Source organism: Gobius niger (assembly GCF_951799975.1).
Source record: "Gobius niger genome assembly, chromosome: 1".
Taxonomy (NCBI): Eukaryota; Metazoa; Chordata; class Actinopteri; order Gobiiformes; family Gobiidae; genus Gobius; species Gobius niger.
This window is the reverse complement of record NC_136852.1, coordinates 65,998,762-66,018,303: the sequence shown is the minus strand read 5'-3', so window position 1 is coordinate 66,018,303 and position 19,542 is coordinate 65,998,762. Positions and strand designations below refer to the sequence as shown.

General features: G+C 43.0%; 1 protein-coding gene across 1 annotated transcript in view; it reads left to right on the top strand.

Annotated features, from left to right (window-relative positions):
• Positions 1-9,696, top strand: part of ipo11 (importin 11) — a 192,158-nt gene extending 182,462 nt beyond the window's left edge. Inside the window, exon 30 of the mRNA XM_079552025.1 lies at positions 9,443-9,696. Coding sequence (XP_079408151.1) covers positions 9,443-9,607 — 165 coding nt within the window. The 3' untranslated portion in view covers positions 9,608-9,696. The remainder of the gene's footprint in view (positions 1-9,442) is intronic.
• The last annotated feature ends 9,846 nt before the right edge of the window (positions 9,697-19,542 follow it).

Below are 19,542 nucleotides of genomic sequence, written 5' to 3'. Positions count from 1 at the left end.
GTTCACTATGAAAGTATTTTGAGAATCCCTGGGGGAAGGTGGCAAAGAGCAATGAATGTGAGAATACCAATGAAGAGAGAAAGCAATTATTGTCCAGTCCATTCATGGGTTTATACATTACTCGCCTCTGGAATCTTTCATGAATGTGTGTTTTATGTAGTATGCTGGACAATGAATGGCGATTTAAACAAAGGTCAATCTCAATAATTGCGTGGTGAGTTTTAATTGACAGCTTATTGGCCAATCCTGTCAAAGAAAAAAATGCGCGGAACTGGGCAGCAGGAACAAAGCGAGATATAAAATATGATACTACCCAAGCCACAGCGTCCAGTGAGTTTGTGGTTGGAGAAGCTGGGAGAGTGTTTGATGGGGGAAAAAAGATGATGTCGTTCAGATACTTGACACCGATCAAAAGGAAAGCCTCGCAGCGGCAGTGAAATTATAGTGAAAGCTGGCCAGGAGCGTGGCCATGGTTTGGATACTACAGACTGAAAAGCAGGCAAATGTCTGTAAAATCTGCCAACTAATTGTTTTACAAACCTATTTAGTCATCTTAAGAACCATCATCCCTCTGAATACAGTGAAAGCTTGCAAAAATGCTTCACATCTGTGGATAGTAGCATTGGCGCTAGTACAAGCAACAGCCCTAGCAACATAATCTGACAGCTCCTTGCAGATAATGGAGTAATAATCTGAGGAACATCTCATTCAACTCTAATGGAACCAGTAAGACCAACCTTCTTCTGACACACTGTGAGGCTGGAGGTGTCGAGCTTGTCTTTGCCTCTGCGGGTCAGAATTAAAACGCAGCATGTATTGTTTTTATCGAAATTGTCCAGAACTAGTTTTGTGTCTGAAATCTATCATTCTAATCAAGTCACATTTGGTTTTGTTCATTGCCTTGTAAATGTATCTATGATTTATGCAAACGGGCATGAGGATACAATCACGGAGCATGGAGCGTCCATCACTTGCGGCCGGTCCTCGAGCTAAATGCAGGTTAGGTGGCAGCTTTTCCATTAAGCGCCTCTTACGTACTTTGATTGCGCTGTAATGACACAGACGTAATTAGCATGACGAGTGGTCCATCCGCTGATTGCCCGTGGATCGCAGGTTAGCATTAAATTCAGCTTTCCCACTGATTTTTGGTGTCTCTGTCACATTGCTAGTACTTCATTGTTTTCATTGTCGACAGATTTCTATGGCCTGAGTGATTGTTGAAGGGTAGTGCTGGCCTGTTTGCGTATATCTGGGGGGGGTGGGTAGTTCACGCAATACGAGTAATAACAGTTATTAATCTGTAGGTCGTCAAAACAATCAGGGGGAACTAAATCAAGCTGCCGGGCTGCTAATAAACAACACTCCTACATGACACGACTGTGGGTCCAGCCGATCATAAAGTAGTGACATTCGCCCACTAAGCTGAAGCTTGACGCTACGGGCATTAAATACTACCATTGTATATAGAATTGTCATTGCCTTTGTGAGTGTGGAGTGGGATCGTGTAATTGATCTTGGTGGGTTGGACTGTCGTAATAGAATGGCAGCCACAGCTTTGTCAGTCAGCCCACAGCAAGATCAACTTTTTATGCTGCTGTTCACCCGTCAAAAACCCGCCTGGAGTGGTGTTTAGCCTCACTCATGCAACTTTGGCCCGTTCTTCAGCAGCAGAAAGCGCCGTCGTGATTTCTGATTATGTTCTGCAAAACCCAGACTGATATGACATTGCAATATAACATTAGTTTTGTGATATCGATTTGGAATGGCTCTCGTTGACGTTGTTCAAGACTGACTGTGAGAGGAGCGTTTCCTGCTGTTTGGCTACAACAACGTGAGCTGAATCTGACTTTAGGCACAGTAAAGTGGTTGAGAATAGTTAAGAATGTGATGTATGTAATGTATCCATCCATTCATCCATCTTCTTCCACTTGTCCGGTGCCAGGTCGTGGGGGCAGCCGTCTGAGCTGCCTAAATCACATTGCACCAGCCCCTTATGGCTCCTCCTGCAGGTGGTGGGTCCACGGAAGGACGGCCTCAAGATTAAACGGGCCTGTTGGTCTCTCATAAGGGGCTTCTGAACCGCTCTCTGTCTGACCCGTCACTTGGGACCTGTTTGCCATGGGAGACCCTACCAGAGGCATAAAGTCCCCGACAACACAGCTCCTAGGATCATTGGGCGCTCAGACCCCCCCCACCCCTTTGTACGTGGTGCTTTAGGCTTTAGGTTAGGCCACAATTGGTTTGGCCCCTGGTCTTTTTCCCTAAATAAATGGGATTTGTATAGCTTTCATGCAGTTGTGGTGAACAGGTCTGGGCTCATTCTACAGATTAGGACAGGGCTGGAACATGTCACTTAATTTTAACATTTTTAAACTCTGTATAGTTCCTTTAAGTCACACCGGTCGCCTATAGTGTCGACTTAAATTGCCCAATGTTAAACCCAGGTCATTGAATGTCTTTCCAGACCTATTGTATTTTAAACATGAAATATAAATGCAAACTCACTCATGCATATGGCCACTCAAATGCTCTGAGAAGCATATCGAGGTGGTGAAGTGCAGTATTAATATTACACCACCAAAGTCTTAAGTTTGTTTATTTGACAGTGCATGTAAACATGCCATATCCGTTGTCCCCCACTTGCACTCTCAAACACACTCTCACTCAGCCTTCCCTATTGTACATGTTTTTAGTGGTAGGGGAAACCGAAGTGTGTGTCGGTGTGTGGGGGATGAAATACTGAGTCCTTGAAGTTGCGTTGTAGAAAGCCAGGGACAATAATGGTGATCTTGCACTAGCTAACTCTTTGTGCATTGCATCAGCTGGACTTGTTGTTCCCTAACTATGTTTGACTGAATTGTCTCTGTCAAATACATAGATCTAAATTCAATATTTTAAATTTGCTGACATTATACAACTGTTATGTCAAAAGAATGATCTTATTGTATTTGCTTGACCGTCTTGATCATTCTCTTGGTGTCAGAGATTCGACCCGCTTAAATTCTGCATATTTCTCCTTCCACTGTTTAAATGAAACCCTTTATGTCAATAACTTCTTGTTGAGAAACTGTTGTCCCTCGGCAGCTGAAACACATTTAGAAAGATATTATTCTTAAGATGTTTTTGTTTACAGCGGCACTATATCAGATTGTAGAATGATGAACCGGGAGCCGCTTCATTCCCTTACCTTGTTTCGCTTTGCTTGGTGTAAATGATTATGTTTTCACATTCAAAGGCTACACTTTCTATGTTTTTCTTTTCTACTCTTGTCACAAATTGTTTTTCCATTGCTGCCTTTATGTCTAGATGAACGGCAGACGCTACACATCCCTTTCCTTGATTTGTTTAAATGGCTGTCAAAATAATAATGGTCTTGGACTCCTTTCTTTATACACAGCTCTGAACTGTGACAAAGTTTACTATTGTTTCTTCCCTCAAAAACAGCAATAATGTGTATTCTTTGGAAGCTTTTCTGTCTTCGTAGCTTTGCGCGGTCTAGCTTCTGAACTTTTATTACTCCGCGGAGACGAGGAAGTGCTGTACCGTCACTCATATAACAAGTCGAGATTGTCAAGGTGGACCCGTCACACCATCATCATCTTCTATCAGATCAAAGCGAGTGGTTCTGTCTGGCCGATATTATGGTTGAGCGAGATGATGCGGGAAATGCATTAAAGCAAAGACGGGTGGGCTGACTCAAGACGTCTTTTCCTTTCATTATGTAAGTTCCCATTTCTCCTTTTACATGATGAATGTGTCGCGGGCAAAAGCGCTGATACGGAGCGATGTTCCGTGATAAAAAAAGGGTTGCAACTTTATAATATAAATCAAGGCCATTTTTTTAAGTTTTGGGGGGCATTTTGGCATAAATGAATGTGTTTTTATTTGTTGACTTCTGTTCTTTTCAAGTTCAAACACGTTATTTCACACTCTGCCTCTGACTCGGTCATGCAGACAGAATTATGAAAATGGTGCAAAGTAGATGAGCGTAATAATTATTGTGTTTCTGGGTCTGGTGTTTTTATATTTTTTAATATAAAACACATTTATTGGTAGAAATTGGCAAAAGAAAAATGTCTCATTACTGCATCCAGACATGTTGAAACCTCCTGGGGTTCAGAGAGGCTCTTGTTTGTCTCACAATGTGGAATAGCTTGTCATTGTTATTTCAATCAGGTCTGCTACTGCTCAGTCTGGTCTCCTAAAGTCCTCCCGTGGCTGTTTGTACACTCACCCTTCTGCTATCTCAAAACAATCTGTTCATTCTCCTCTGACCTCTGCACTTTCTCCCCAACACAGCACTAAATGCTCTGTTTTGGACCATTTCAGACGTTCGAGAAGGATGTTGGTGCAAAGGTTAAAGTTCAGAGTAGTCTGAAACTGTCCAATTTGTCGATAGGAGCTTGTTTCTTTTGTGTGATGTGTTGTTTTGCTTTACGCATGGAGACGAGTATCTGTTATGAGGCTATGTGGCTGTGGCCTTTGCTCTGCCCAATCCCGTCAGACCTTGGAAGCTAAGCAGGGAAGGGCCAGGCAGGACTTGGATGGGAGACCGTTTGGGAACACCAGGAAGCCTAGCGAATGTAATGCGTGAGTGAGTGGTTGGTGGTCGGAGGGGCCGATGGCGCAGACTGGTTGCCTTGCTTCTGTCAGTCTACCCCAGGGCAGCTGTGGCTACAATAGTAGCTTACCACCACCGAGTATGGAGTGAACGAATAGTGCAATGTAAAGCATCTTTGAGTGTCCAGAAAAGCGCTATATAAAACCAATGCATTATTATTATTATTAGGCCCGAGCGGCCTGGCAGGGCTCGGGCCTATTGTAATTGTACGGCAATGCGCGGAGCGCACTGAAGAAAGACGTGCGCGTAGCGCACGTCCCGAAAAGAGCGCACAGCGCTCAAGAAACAGAGCGCGGAGCGCTCCCCATGTAAGACAGTAATAGGGGGGACTCCCGGCACCACGCCCTGTCCGGTGAAATAGGCGTGTGCCGCGAAAGCGGCACATTTGTAACTGCTCGTGTGAAAAAAGGTGAAAAATCCAGTGAAGGCGCAACATTGACAAGAAAGCAGTCGATGACGAGCGCGTTGCGCTCGTCATCGACCATGGCCACTTCCCAATGCCCAAAACACTACTAGAGTGACTCAGGACATTAAGGCCTATCCAATGATATAGGTGTTTGCCGCGAAAGCGGCATATTTGTTGTTGCTCGCACAAAAATCTGAAAAAAAAACGCATTAAGAAATATTGACAAAGAAGTGGTAAAATACGAGCGCAACGCGCTCGTATTTGACAATGAACCTCACGGGTGGGTTACTGGACGCGAGACCTTTCCGACGATATAAATATGGGCCGCCGGAGGCGGCGCTATATTGTTATTGTAAGAGTTTTTCTTATTCTTATTAGGCCCGAGCGGCCTGGCAGGGCTCGGGCCTATTGTAATTGTACGGCAGTGCGCGGAGCGCACTGATGAAAGACGTGCGCATAGCGCACGTCCCGAAAAGAGCGCGCAGCGCTCAAGAAACAGAGCGCGGAGCGCTCCTCATGCATTAGACAGTAATAGGGGGGACCCCGGCACCACGCCCTGTCCGGTGAAATAGCCGTGTGCCGCGAAAGCGGCACATTTGTAACTGCTCATGTGAAAAAAGGTGAAAAATCCAGTGAAGGCGCAACATTGACAAGAAAGTAGTCGATGACGAGCGCAACGCGCTCGTCATCGACCATGGCCACTTCCCAATGCCCAAAACACCACTATAGTGACTCAGGGCATTAAGGCCTATCCAATGATATAGGTGTTTGCCGCGAAAGCGGCATATTTGTAGTTGCTCGCAAAAAAATCTGAAAAAAAAACGCATTAAGAAATATTGACAAAGAAGTGGTAAAATACGAGCGCAACGCGCTCGTATTTGACAATGAACCTCACGGGTGGGTTACTGGACGTGAGACCTTTCCGACGATATAAATATGGGCCGCCGCAGGCGGCGCTATATTGTTATTGTAAGAGTTTTTCTTATTATTCTTCTTCTTCTTATTATTTTTCCTCTCCCCCAGAAATCCACTTTCCCACCGACGAAAAGTCCTGAATTTTTGCCCAAAATTCAATTTGGTGAAAAGAAAAAACTTCACATCTCCAAATTTCAAAAATTCAAAAAAATGGCGCGTCAGCGCCCCCTGGAAAAACGACGTTAACATTGCGGCCTATGGCCAGACCCCCCAAAATAGCGAAAACCCCCAAAATTTTAGTTTGTCGTAGACGAAAAAAATTCGGCACAGTGATTGGTCACGTGAAGCCAAAAAAAAAAACATATTACGCGGTTGCTAGGCAACCAACTATACGGCGGCCATATTGGCCAGAAGAGCGACCTGGCGCCGAAGGCGCATTTTCATGCCCTCGCATTTGAACGAACTCGTCCTAGGGCGTTGAACGCAGCGACTCCTCGGTCGCTCCAGATCATCTACACATGTGGGGCATTAAAAGTTGTTAAAAACTTTCTAATAGGATTCCTGGTTTTGTCATGGCAACGCCATGAATTTGGCGTTCGTTTTCGGCGTTCGCCGTCACCTTCGAAGAGTCATAACTCGCACATACTGAGGCCGATTTTGGTATAACTTGAATCGTTGGTCGAGTCGTCGGCCCCGGATGTTTTGATATGGGAATTTTGAAAATGGGCGCGATAGCGCCCCCTGCAGAGCACCGAATAAAAATGAATGGAGAAAAAAAGTAAACTTTGTCGTAGACAAATAAAATTTGGCACAGACATCCGTCACGTGACCTCGATCAAAAAGTAAATTATGGCCACGCCCATTTTCCCACCGTGTTGCCATGGCAACGACCCGAAATAAAGTTTGGCGTAGCCAAACCAAAATTGGTACACACCTTCGTCATGACCGTCCGAACAAAAAAGTACATTACGTGGTTGCTAGGCAACCCACACAAAGTCGGCCATTTTGGGAAATATCGCGTGATCTGGCGCCGAAGGCGCCGTTTCTTGCCTTTGCTCTTTCATAAACTCGACCGAGGGTGGCAGCGTCATTTTAACGACATATGGCGCGGCAGCGCCCCCCGGTTGTTGCGGTGGCGTGCGACGGCGTGCGCCAACCGGCCAACGCTGCTCGCGAGGGCCTCTAAATGCCGCTTGCGGCTTTAATTCTTATTATTATTATTTTTCATCTATCCGTGTTTTTTTGGAATAACTCGACGAGTCGTCGACGAAAACTCACCATTTTTTGCCCAAAATTAAAAATCCCGGCGATACACAGTGTCAATGAATCCCAATAAAAAATGTTGAAAAATGGCGCGTTAGCGCCCCCTGGAAAATCAGGATTACATTGCGCCTATGGAGAGACTCGAAAATTTAAGTTCGTCGTTTTTGCCCAAAATTCAATTTGGTGAAAAAAAAAACTTTCAGATCTCCAAATTTCAAAAATTCAAAAAAATGGCGCGTCAGCGCCCCCTGGAAAAACCACGTTAACATTGCGGCCTATGGCCAGACCCCCCAAAATCCCGAAAACCCCGAAAATTTTAGTTCGTCGTAGACGAAAAAAATTCGGCACAGTGATTGGTCACATGGAACCAAACAAAAAAAGATATTACGCGGTTGCTAGGCAACCATCTGTATGGCGGCCATCTTGGCCAGAATAGCGACCTGGCGCCGAAGGCGCCTTTTCGTGCCCTCGCATTTGAACGAACTCGTCCTAGGGCGTTGAACGCAGCGACTCCCCGGTCGCTCCAGATCATCTACACATGTGGGGCATTAAAAGTTATTAAAAACTTTCTAATAGGATTTCCGGTTTTGTCATGGCAACGCCATGAATTTGGCGTTCGTTTTCGGCGTTCGCCGTCACCTTCGAAGAGTCATAACTCGCACATACTGTGGCCGATTTTGGTGTAACTTGAATCGTTGGTCGAGTCGTCGGCCCCGGATGTTTTGATATAGGAATTTTGAAAATGGGCGCAATAGCGCCCCCTGCAGAGCACCGAATAAAAATGAATAGAGAAAAAAAGTAAACTTTGTCTTAGACAAATAAAATTTGGCACAGACATCCGTCACGTGACCTCAATCAAAAAGTAAATTATGGCCACGCCCATTTTCCCACCGTGTTGCCATGGCAACGACCCGAAATAAACTTTGGCGTAGCCAAACCAAAATTGGTACACACCTTCGTCATGACCGTCCGAACAAAAAAGTACATTACATGGTTGCTAAGCAACCCACACAAAGTCGGCCATTTTGGGAAATATCGCGTGATCTGGCGCCGGAGGCGCATTTCTTTCCTTTGCTCTTTTATAAACTCAACCGAGGGTGGCAGGGATGGCATAACCACGTACGGCGCGGCAGCGCCCCCCGGTTATTGCGGTAGCGTGCGACGGCGTGCGCCAACCGGCCAACGCTGCTCGCGAGGGCCTCTAAATGCCGCTTGCGGCTTTAATTATTATTATTATTATCATTATTATTATTATTATTATTATTATTATTATTATTATTATTATTATTATTATTATTATTATTATTATTAATGTTGTGCTGTTGTTCATGATGCGGCTATCCGGTATAATCTGTGTTACTATTTACTGTGATTGTCTTATTCATATGGATTGACAGTGATCCAGAAAATGTATAATTTTCCTTTAAGTTGCCAAATGCAATTGTGACGTTTACCTGCTTCTGGGTACTTTGGCCTTGATATTTTGACGTTTTCGATGAACATGGTTAACCTCCTTACCTCCATCTGAACCAATCTTGAAGGAATAGGCCACCGTCTAGTCTTCACGCGTGCCCTCTGTCACATAGAAATATTACTACGGCTTGCAATATAGTTCCCCTTTTTATGCGCCTAGAAAATCGACATATTGGATCGTGTAAAGGCTTATGTAGCCATATTTAAATAAGGAAAGAGCTTGGTAGCAACTAACTGCACCTCAGTGTGAAGCTATACCTATGCTGGGAGAGGCTATATGCTAACGCCGTCTGTGCTCTGTTTACGTGACTGGGGGAATGCGTAAAGACCAGACAGCTACATATCAACCCGTCTAAGCTAAGGTTGAACATATCTCAGTATTTAAAAATGGTGGCCTATTCCTTTAAAGCTTCCTGAAAAAGCATCAAAAAAGCAAGAAGTGATGAAAAAACGTGGAAAAAAAGTGACGACGACAACTCTCAGTATCAGTTTGGTAGGTTGTCGCTTTCAAATGAGGTGTTACATTGGCCTACAGGCTGTAAACTCTCAAGTCACGAAACTTTTTAGATTTGGGTGAAGCCGAACTGGGGAAAATGTGTTTGGTTAAGAGGTTAAAAGCTCAAATGAGTATGACATGTTCCCCTTTAAAGCAATGTCAACCACAGACTCAAGCCCCATGCTCCATATTATGACAGCACAGAAACTAGCAAATTATCATTCTTCTTAACTCCCGTCCCTGTGGTCTGTTGTTCTCGCCCCTGCAGTTGGCCCTGGAGGACCCCGTGCACGCCGTGTCTCTGCAGCAGGTGGTGTATGAGAAGCTCAAGGCGCAGCAAAGCCTGATGGGCGACCAGAGCTTCGGGCCGCTCATGGAGACCGTGGACACAGAGCTGGTGCGCCAACTGCAAGACTTCCTCCAAGTGTTCTGAGCCCGCCAGCGCCACCCGCCGTCTCCCACCCGCACCACGCCTGCCTGACCCCACCCCCCTCAACACCACCTCTAGTACTGCGAGAGAAAAGGAGCATCATCTGTGTGTTATGGGTGGGTGATGTGACGATATGAAATCCAGTTTTTCCAAATCCACTGAAAGGGTAAAACTGCTGTTGATATAGAATAGCCTAGGCTCTACAGAAGTTGTATGAAACCCACATTACCCTAGCAGTAAATATGATTTGAATTCAGAAACTTGATATAGTTGCCATTTCCTCTACTGGCAACATATGGACATGAGTAGAGTATTTTACGATATATTTCTTTTATTTAGATTAGTAGTAGTGGTAGCAGTGGTAGATTCTGGTCAACAATACGGAAAAAGATATTGACAAAAAATATTTGTGTCAATATTTTTTTATAGAAATTCTCTGTGAACAAAATATGATTAATGGAAAGAGTCAGGTTTAAAATTCTGGGATTATTTTGTTGATAAATTGGATTCTGTGCATCTTATTTACTTAAATTTGCTCTTTGAGTGAACTTGTTATTACTGAATTAACCAGTAAAAATGATTTAGTTTGGGGTGGGTGAAAGCGCAATAAATGAGCTTACAAATCCTGGGGGAAAGTAGTATTAAAGCAGTACTAAGTAACTTGTTTACCTTAATAATCGTTTTCGTAGTCCCTCTGGTGGTAATACAAGTGTTTATGGGATGATGGGTCTTTCATCTCCCCCTGGTGTCTCTGGCCAGAAAACCACAATTGCAACTTCGCCTACGGGTCGGAGGCCCCAATACACACTAATGGAATCAAGAAGAAGAAGCTAACAGGCTAACGGACAAAGCTAACTGTGGGCTAGCGCCACTTAATCAGTGAAAAAGATTATCTCCATTGTGTCTGTCAGCGTAGTATTTACTCTCACGGATAATAAGTAAAAAATCGCAACATGCTACGACACCTGCAGTGGCCTCTAGGGGCATGAGTTACTTAGTACTGCTTTAAGTTCAAGATTGAAATGTTTGGTTTTGGTGCTAGAATTGCTAAAAGGCAGAGAAAAGGCTCTTTGAAGCAGACCAGTAGGAATCAGCCCACTCAGTTTTCAATCTGTCTCTCCAATTGATCCCACTGTTCATATCTTATCTACCTTTATATTGTTGCCCGTCTACAGTTTCAGGCTGCTCATCCAATTTCAATAGGCCAGAACCAGGCCTGCTTTGAAGCTACAATAAGTAAACCTAGGATACTTGATTCAGTGAAATCTTACGACATCTCAATGCTTATATCATTTCTTTGTTTGCCTGTAGGCTTCCTATTTTCTAGCAGGTGTTTCAGCTTGAAATAAGAAAAAAAAAGGATTTAAATTGGACCGGTAATCAAGGCCTCACAAAAAAACGAAATCTCTTGAGAGTTGTATATTCTAAATTCAAGTCACATGTGCCGTCTGGATTACTTCATGGCAGTGAGTGTGGAGCCACGCTAATGCCTTATATATATATCCACACCTGGCCTTTTCTACTGTCCCCACATAATATCCCAGACCGTAAGCCCTTCTCTCTGTTATCTCCACTCTGTCTTTTATCGAAGTGGACTCTATGAGGAGGCATGAAAATGTAAAGACCTCTTTGCATTTGGATATCGCACACACAGTCCCATCCATACCCCAGAGCTTCCGCGCAGCCCGACTAGTTTATTCTTTCTGTGAGGTAATGAGATGGCTCGAATCTCAAGCATTTTGTGCAGGTGCCACAGCAGGAGGCTCGGACTTCATTTCGATGGAAAAGACTGTAGCAAGAAGTGAGAACCTGAAGGACCTAAAGCAGTGTTTACAAAATCTATTCTTAAGAGAAAAAGATCTGTAATTTTGTATGTATATAGTACGGATGAAATTCTGCATGTTCAACTTTTTATTTGTTTTATGTTTTGTTTTCCATTTTTAGAAAAATAATAATTTTGTCATAAATGAAAGGTCAGAATTATGTGACTACTGAAAGGTTTTGTTGTGTTTTTTTCAATGAATGGGTGGTTTTCATAAGTGCTGAACCACAATCCTTTGTATATACAAACTGCTGCTAATTCTCTGTCTCGGAGCACTTTAATAACCAAAAAACTGTTTCACATTTGCATCCTTTTGTAAAAATCCTCTTACAGCACCAAGACTGAGGAGCGCGGGTGGCTTTGTTTAATGTTAAGTGAACTAAACCAGCTGACGATGTCATCTTTGTTTTATTACAAGCACCTGACTATTAGTGATCTCTGCTCACCTTTTCTTTGAATGAGACGTTTATGAAGAGAGTCAGAGTTATCAGTGTGTGAATTGTGGAGACTTGGGGAAATATTTGGACGGCAGAGCAAGTAGAAATGAACTCTGTAAAGGCTGTGAATTGTTCATAAATACAAATGTCAAAGAGTTTGGTTTGCTGAGAATGACCTCCCCCCTCTACCCACTGCTGATCTCTTTATGGCATTACGACAGTGACATTTTGAAAATCGAGTTTCATAATGCACTTATGATTCTGTAGGTTGGTGTCTTGTAGAGAAGCAGGCAGCTTCTCACACTCTGTTCTCCACCCCCGCCAGTCTACTCATTATGTTTTGTCTAGCCTTCATTGATGTGACAACATGAATCCACCTGATCAAATGATTCAAAAAGAGAGGGGCTAGATAAGCGAAACATAAAGTTGAATCAGTGTAAAGGTCAATGTGTATTCTCACAGTCCAGCATGTGCAAGCAGTGAACTAACACCAGAAATACTGTATGTATTTTTATCCACGTTAATCTGCAAAGAATTCAAAACATTTGGTGTCATTTATTAAAATAAGTGCTAAATAGCGAGTGCAACCTGGAAAATAGCATAGAGCCAAGTTTTTAAATTGCGTGTGCAACAGTATCAGGGCCCCAAATCAGATTGAATATGAGGTGTGAATACCAAAATGCTGTGTGTGTAAAAAAAACAAAAACAAAAAAGTGAAAATGCCTCTGCTTCTGATCCACTTTTGTACATGCTCCTTATTTAGCACATGAGCAAATGGTAAATGACCCCCATTGTTTTAAGAAAAAAAAAAATAGAAACTGCTCTATTTTTGATGAAATGTTCATGTGTTCCCTCGGTCTGCTTCTCCTTTCTCATGGATGACCTGTCTTAAGTTGATGACACTCCCTCCTTGGAACCCTGTAAGTAGAGTCGCCAGGGCCGTTTCTAGCTGCACGCAGACGAAGCACATGCACAGGGCCCAAAGCAAAGTATTGACCGTTTAGCCAAGAATCTGTTATGTCAATCTCCTCTGAAAGTCCTACTCTGGGATTTTAGTTTTTATAAAAACATGCCCCATCATCATTATGTTTTTCACTCTTAATGTTTTCTTTTATATCTCCTAAACAGCATCTTGTGTTTGGCCCTTTTGAAGCTAGCAGCGACCCTGAGTAGCTGTCTGAACCACTGCCTTCTGCTTTCAAACCCCAGCTTTTGTGTTGACAGAGTTCTGTATTGAGAATGAAGTGGCACACATAGTTAGGAATCTAGATCATTTGTTTTGAACTGATCCTTGTTGGGTTTTCCAAAGCCTTCAATAAACTATACTAATCTAACACAATCTCTGCTCAGCACTTCCTTTCTTGTTTCTTGTGTGTGGTGACATCTGTGGTGGTATTCACAACTGCAAATAAGTGTACATGATTGCACTGTGCTTTAGCCAGAGCAGAAGCTGTGGTTTACACAATAAGAGTATAATTGTGTTGCATTGAAATGTAAATTAAAAATTACTGACCGAACTGCAAGAGTTAAACCATTCGGAGATGCTGGTCCAGTACATCTGGAAAGGTGAATTACAGCACACCCGGAAAGTAGTGACACCCCTTCACTCATCCCACATTTTGTTATACAGCCTCATTCCAAAATGTTTCTTTTTCTTGTCTGGGTTTGGAAACTAAACAGACAATCAGCAGCGGTTGTAGCCGAAAGTGTGGTCTGGTCCGTGAATATTAAAAGACCGGTCCGGACCATAACGGACCATGACCTCTAGGGGCGCTGTGCACTGGTCCGAGTGGTCCCTGATGGTCCCTGAGATGGTCTCTAGGTCCCTCGAATGGTCTTTGGGCTGAATTAATGGTCCTGTGTATTATGTGTGGCAGGAGTGGAGTCCTAATAGGTCTATATCAATATTTCTCATTCATATTGAGGAAAACCAACGATTTGTTTTGGGAAGATTTTTTATTTGAAAATCATATTCTTTTTCCGGATGGCTTTCGACATTATCTGTTTCAAACATTGCTCTATATTCATTCCAACCAACTGAAATATGCAAATTTGCGACATTAATGATCTTTTTTTTAATTGTACTCATTACGATTATAGACCACATCTACTGACATTCTATAACACGTTGTAGATATTACGTGGCCTAACGGGTTACGTGCATGACTGTGATGTCAATGGTTCGAGGTTCGAGAGTGACTTAAAGTGTTATTTTTGGTTTCAAAACACAGAAGCATTTTACAGTTTTTAAAATGATGAACGAATGAACGAATAGTGCAATGTAAAGCGTCTTTGAGTGTCCAGAAAAGCGCTGTATAAAACCAATGCATAATTAATTTATTGAAATAATGTTACACTCCCCTTTTTATACACTTCCCCTTTCATCTTGCTTTACATTTCTGGAATTACATAGTGCAGATGGTCGATGGTTTGATTTCCTGTGTAGCTCTATGAATTTATTTGTTTATTGTGACAATTAATGGGATCTTTGGATGATTTTTTGCTGTTTGGTAATTAGCCTAAACTCATATAAAGTTAATACACTGAATAGTATTTGCTCCCATTTTATAAGTCCCTACTAATAGATCAGTAGTTATCATATTAAACAGGTTAATTCACTGTTCTCTTACCTCTGGACATTGGACTGGACTCTGCACTAGAGAATTACAGGAGTCACCTTTGGGGATGCTGTTCACTAGTCCGCCAGTGGTTTGTAACAGACCGTGGTCCTTGAAGTGGTCCTTGGGCCCATGCAAGAATCAGGGACCACTGGTCCGAGTGGTCCGGACCAGTCAGGGACCGGTCCCTGAGACGGTCCTTGGTCTGAGTCAATGGTACCTGTTATTTATGACTGGTTTCTGCTTCATACAAGCATAAGGGACCACTGGTCCGAGTGGTCCGGACCACTGGTCCGAGTGGTCCGGACCACTGGTCCAAGTGGTCCGGACCAGTCAGAGACCGGTCCCTGAGATGGTCCTTGGTCTGAGTCAATGGTACCTGTGGCCTGTGACTGGTTTCTGCTTCATACAGGCATCAGGGACCACTGGTCCGAGTGGTCCGGACCAGTCAGGGACCGGTCCCTGAGATGGTCCTTGGTCTGAGTCAATGGTACCTGTGGCCTGTGACTGGTTTCTGCTTCATACAGGCATAAGGGACCACTGGTCCGAGTGGTCCGGACCATTGGTCCAAGTGGTCCGGACCAGTCAGGGACCGGTCCCTGAGATGGTCCTTGGTCTGAATCAATGGTAGAATGGTAGCCTACATGTTACTTATGACTGGTTTCTGCTTCATACAGGCATCACTGGTCCGAGTGGTCCGGACCAGTCAGGGACCGGTCCCTGACATGGTGCTGCTGAACATGTGGATCACGTGGGTGCTGCTCTGCTCAGCGAAGCTCAGGCCAATTTGCGCTAATAACATATAACAATAATAAAATGATTCAAGAACTTGTAAAGCCACCACTCCGTTCCGGTTCATAACATTAATCCATATGTTGTGGGACTGCGGAACTATCGCAAATACTCCTGCTCGTAGGGCTCCATAGGTAGAGCGCAGGGCTCACGCGTACAAGGTCGGTGGATCGATCATGTCCCCACCTCTCTTTTTTTTTTTTTTTGACTGGGAACCCGCTGGGAAAAACATTAATGCTGATCCGTATATTCAGTTTATTTGGACATTATAAAAACTGTACAGTTATCAATGATGCTAAGAATCATTATCATAAACCGTAAAATGCTTCTGTGTTTTGAAACCAAAAATAACACTTTGAGTCATTCTCGAACCTCGAACCATTGACATCACAGTCATGCACGTAACCCGTTAGGCCACGTAATATCTACAACGTATTATAGAATGTCAGTAGATGTGGTCTATAATCGTAATGAGTACAATTAAAAAAAAGATCATTAATGTCGCAAATTTGCATATTTCAGTTGGTTGGAATGAATATAGAGCAATGTTTGAAACAGATGATGTCGAAAACCATCCGGAAAAAGAATATGATTTTCAAATAAAAAATCTTCCCAAAACAAATCGTTGGTTTTCCTCAATATGAATGAGAAATATTGATATAGACCTATTAGGACTCCACTCCTGCCACACATAATACACAGGACCATTAATTCAGCCCAAAGACCATTCGAGGGACCTAGAGACCATCTCAGGGACCATCAGGGACCACTCGGACCAGTGCACAGCGCCCCTAGAGGTCATGGTCCGTAATGGTCCGGACCGGTCTTTTAATATTCACGGACCAGACCACACTTTCGGCTACAACCCCCTCTCCAGACAATCCACAATAACTGACCATCCACCACTTTTTCAATACCTCCAGCAAAGTAGAGAAAGTTATTCTTCAGAGTTGGGTATTTCCCCAAAACTTGTTTACCAGGTGTCAAGGATGAAAGGCTTGGGACAGCGTCTTCTGTGTGACACTCGCCTTCACCACCATCAGAGTCGGTCAACTTCTCAGTTCTCGGTCAGTGAACTGCTTTTCTTCTTCTTTCGGCCCACGGGTCACTTCCGGCCTGCGAGATGATTCAATCCTGCCCGCAACCTGTGGAGCATTCATTCCTCAGTATGTGAAAGCCCATTCCTGTGCGGAGTTATGATTTTTTAAAGTAATAACCAGAATGCTCACTCCAGCCACTAAGGGGCAGCTTAAATTTAAAAAGGAAATTCCACACGTGTCCAGCAGAGGGCACTGACATAAGAGATCAGGATATAAACAGCACGTTATAACCACTTGGTAAAAGGACAGTGATTGAATAATGACTACAATGTAGTCGAAACGTCTGACCGAATCAGCAGTATTTTTTAATCACGGGTCATTATTAATTTATTGTTTATTACGTTTCTTCAATATTTTCCTGTTTACATTATATGGATCCCGTGATCCAAATTGTCATTATGCATGCCATTCAGCACAGTCATTTTTGTTTTTCGTTTTACAATGCAGTAGTAATATATCAAATTGTGTGCCACAAATGTAATATGTCAATTTTATCATGTGACCTAAGCATCTCAGGTCACTGAAGGGTAATGAGTAAATTTCCCTCAAATAACTACAGAGTTTGGACATACTTTATTTTAGAAGTATCTCGCCTGATTTACTGGTTTCTTAAGCCATTATTCCACATAGCGCGACCCGGCTGTTTCCACCACACACGCACCCGCATTTATTGTGTGCTGCGCCCCCACGGAGGAGCACGCTGTGCAGATTGTCTTTAAAAGTTTTGTAAACCGCGATGAGACCAAATGTGGACGAATACTGCCTTCTCATTCAGAGGAGCCAAGCTGTATTAAAACAGAAAAAAAAACATACAAATGTTATGCTAACACCAGCTAAAGCTGCGCTAACAGCGGCTAAATGCTAATATTGTCAAAATCCCCTTTTACAACAGCCGTATGATGTAAAATATTAAATCCGTATGACCTGCATGTTAAAAGTGAGGGCTGTCCACTCTCTCAGAGGCCAGAGTCTGTTCACGTCACAGCAGACACGGACTAGCGCCCTTTGGCCACAGCCAGAGGTCGGTCCCAAAACCTATACCTGGTCAGACCGGTTTGGCCCTGGCCTTTGTTATGGAAAAGGTCGACAAAACAGGTGAAAGAGCCGTTTGGCTGACACGCGCCTGAATGTGGATTGTGGATGTGTTATTGTCCTAAGAGAGCACTGTTTTAGTTAGTGAATGTTTTTCGCAGTAAAGTCAATATTTGCTCTTTAAGAAATACCAATGGAAATATATTTTACTGGAGCTTTTGTTTATAGCAATACACTTCCGATATAATTTTGCCCCCAGTGAAATTTACTTGGAGACCTCTGTTTTAGATGATTATATACTATTCATCATGGAAATGATGAAAACTGATAGTCAAGTTCAGTGTGAAAGCTGACTCACACTTTAGCCTGGTCTCTCTTATTAGCTCTAAAACACAGCGACCCGACCCATCCCACTCTCCCTTACTGAAGGATCAATAAAAGAGGGGGAGTATGAATTTGAAAGGGTAAGGGTTGTAAGGGTTAGTTACTAATTTCTATCATCCCAATTCTTCACAGGAATTAACTTATAAGCATGTCAAACTGCTGAGCAGAGATATAAACATTGTTGACTGGACTAACTGGCTGGTCAATTTAGTTGTGTGAGTTTCACTTCTGTCGTCAGGGGCTTCTTCTTACTCTCACATGCCACTAACAACAAAAAAAATGGGGTGGGGGGGGGGGGGGAGTGATACTACAGCAACAATACAAGACAAAAAAGTTTAAATCAGTTTTCAAGGTATTAGCTTTCAAATTACCTTCTATTTTTGGGTACAGCCGAACTGGAGAAAATGCGCTCAGTTAAGGCGGGGGGGGGGGGGTAAGAGGTTGAGGTCATGTTCTACATTAGTGGTCAAAGTCAATATAACTGTATAACTGTACACTGCTCTTTCTTTAATGTCTGCTTTGATTTTTTTTTATAAACGTGTTGTGCAAGTCCAGCTGGGTGCTTGCTCTTGCCAAAGGACACCAAAACAATTGCTCGGCAGGCGAGCATCGATCCATTCGTCTAAAGTGCTCCACGATAGACTGGTGGCAGGCGATCACTCGGGTGGCTGAGAGAGTGCGAGGGGGCCATTACAGATTCCATAATAGCTGCACTCGGTTCACCTTTCACAGGCCGGACATTCACTTCTCCCGCTTTGTCATTGTTTACAAAAGTTGTCGGCTACAAATCTTTTTTTCTTAGGTAAATGTCTCTGCACAGCCATATGGGTTCAGATTTTATTTTTTTTAAATACTAAAAAGTAGTAAAGCTAACACTTAAATATGTATTAAAAAAATGCTAAAACTATGTATGTTTTTTCCACAGGTGAGTGCTCAGTTAAATATCTCATTTTATTTGTATTTCTGCTTTTATTGTAATGCACTAAATGTAGCGACATCTTAAAGCATAAAAATAACTTTTACCAACTATTTTGTCTAAAATGCTAACAAATGATTAACGACTATACAGGTACAAACTTGAAGGCGCACCAAAGACTCCGCCCACATTTGTAATTTGAAATTACCCATCATATGTGTGTCAAATTATATGTTTATATAATTGGGTTTAAATGAGCTATTGATGGACCTCATTAGCTGGAAGCGTCACAGTCTATGCTGTTGTGTATTCGCGCGCTGCATTCTGGCACTTACCAGAAAAGCACAAGTAAACAAGTCTTAATGGCATGTCATTAAATTTTAACCAGTTCTCTGTTAATCGCTTGTAAAAGAGTTACCGGGTCTATACTTTGTTCACTTATCTGCCGCTTGTGTTTCGGGGTGATGAGGTTGCGGTGACAGCGCGTGGGGGTATTGCATTGATTCAGAATGTGACATTTCCAGTTGAGGTGGTCCATAGAGGCATGTAATTAAAACCACAAGTCCACAACATGGCCCTGACAAGTATGCGAACTGCTATGTGCAAAACAATAAAGTTCCCTTATCTGAAATACAATGCGGACTATGGTGATTAATGGTTTTAATATGGCAAGGAAGATACTTCTGTGCGACAATGGATTTGAAAGTTCCAGCACTGCAAAGTCATTCATCACAATAGCAGTGGTTAACCTGTAGGGAAGCGGTTTACCACCTGCACCGCAGATGGAATTCTGGGGGATTTTAAGGTTCATTCAACAATCTGGTTCTTAGCAAAATT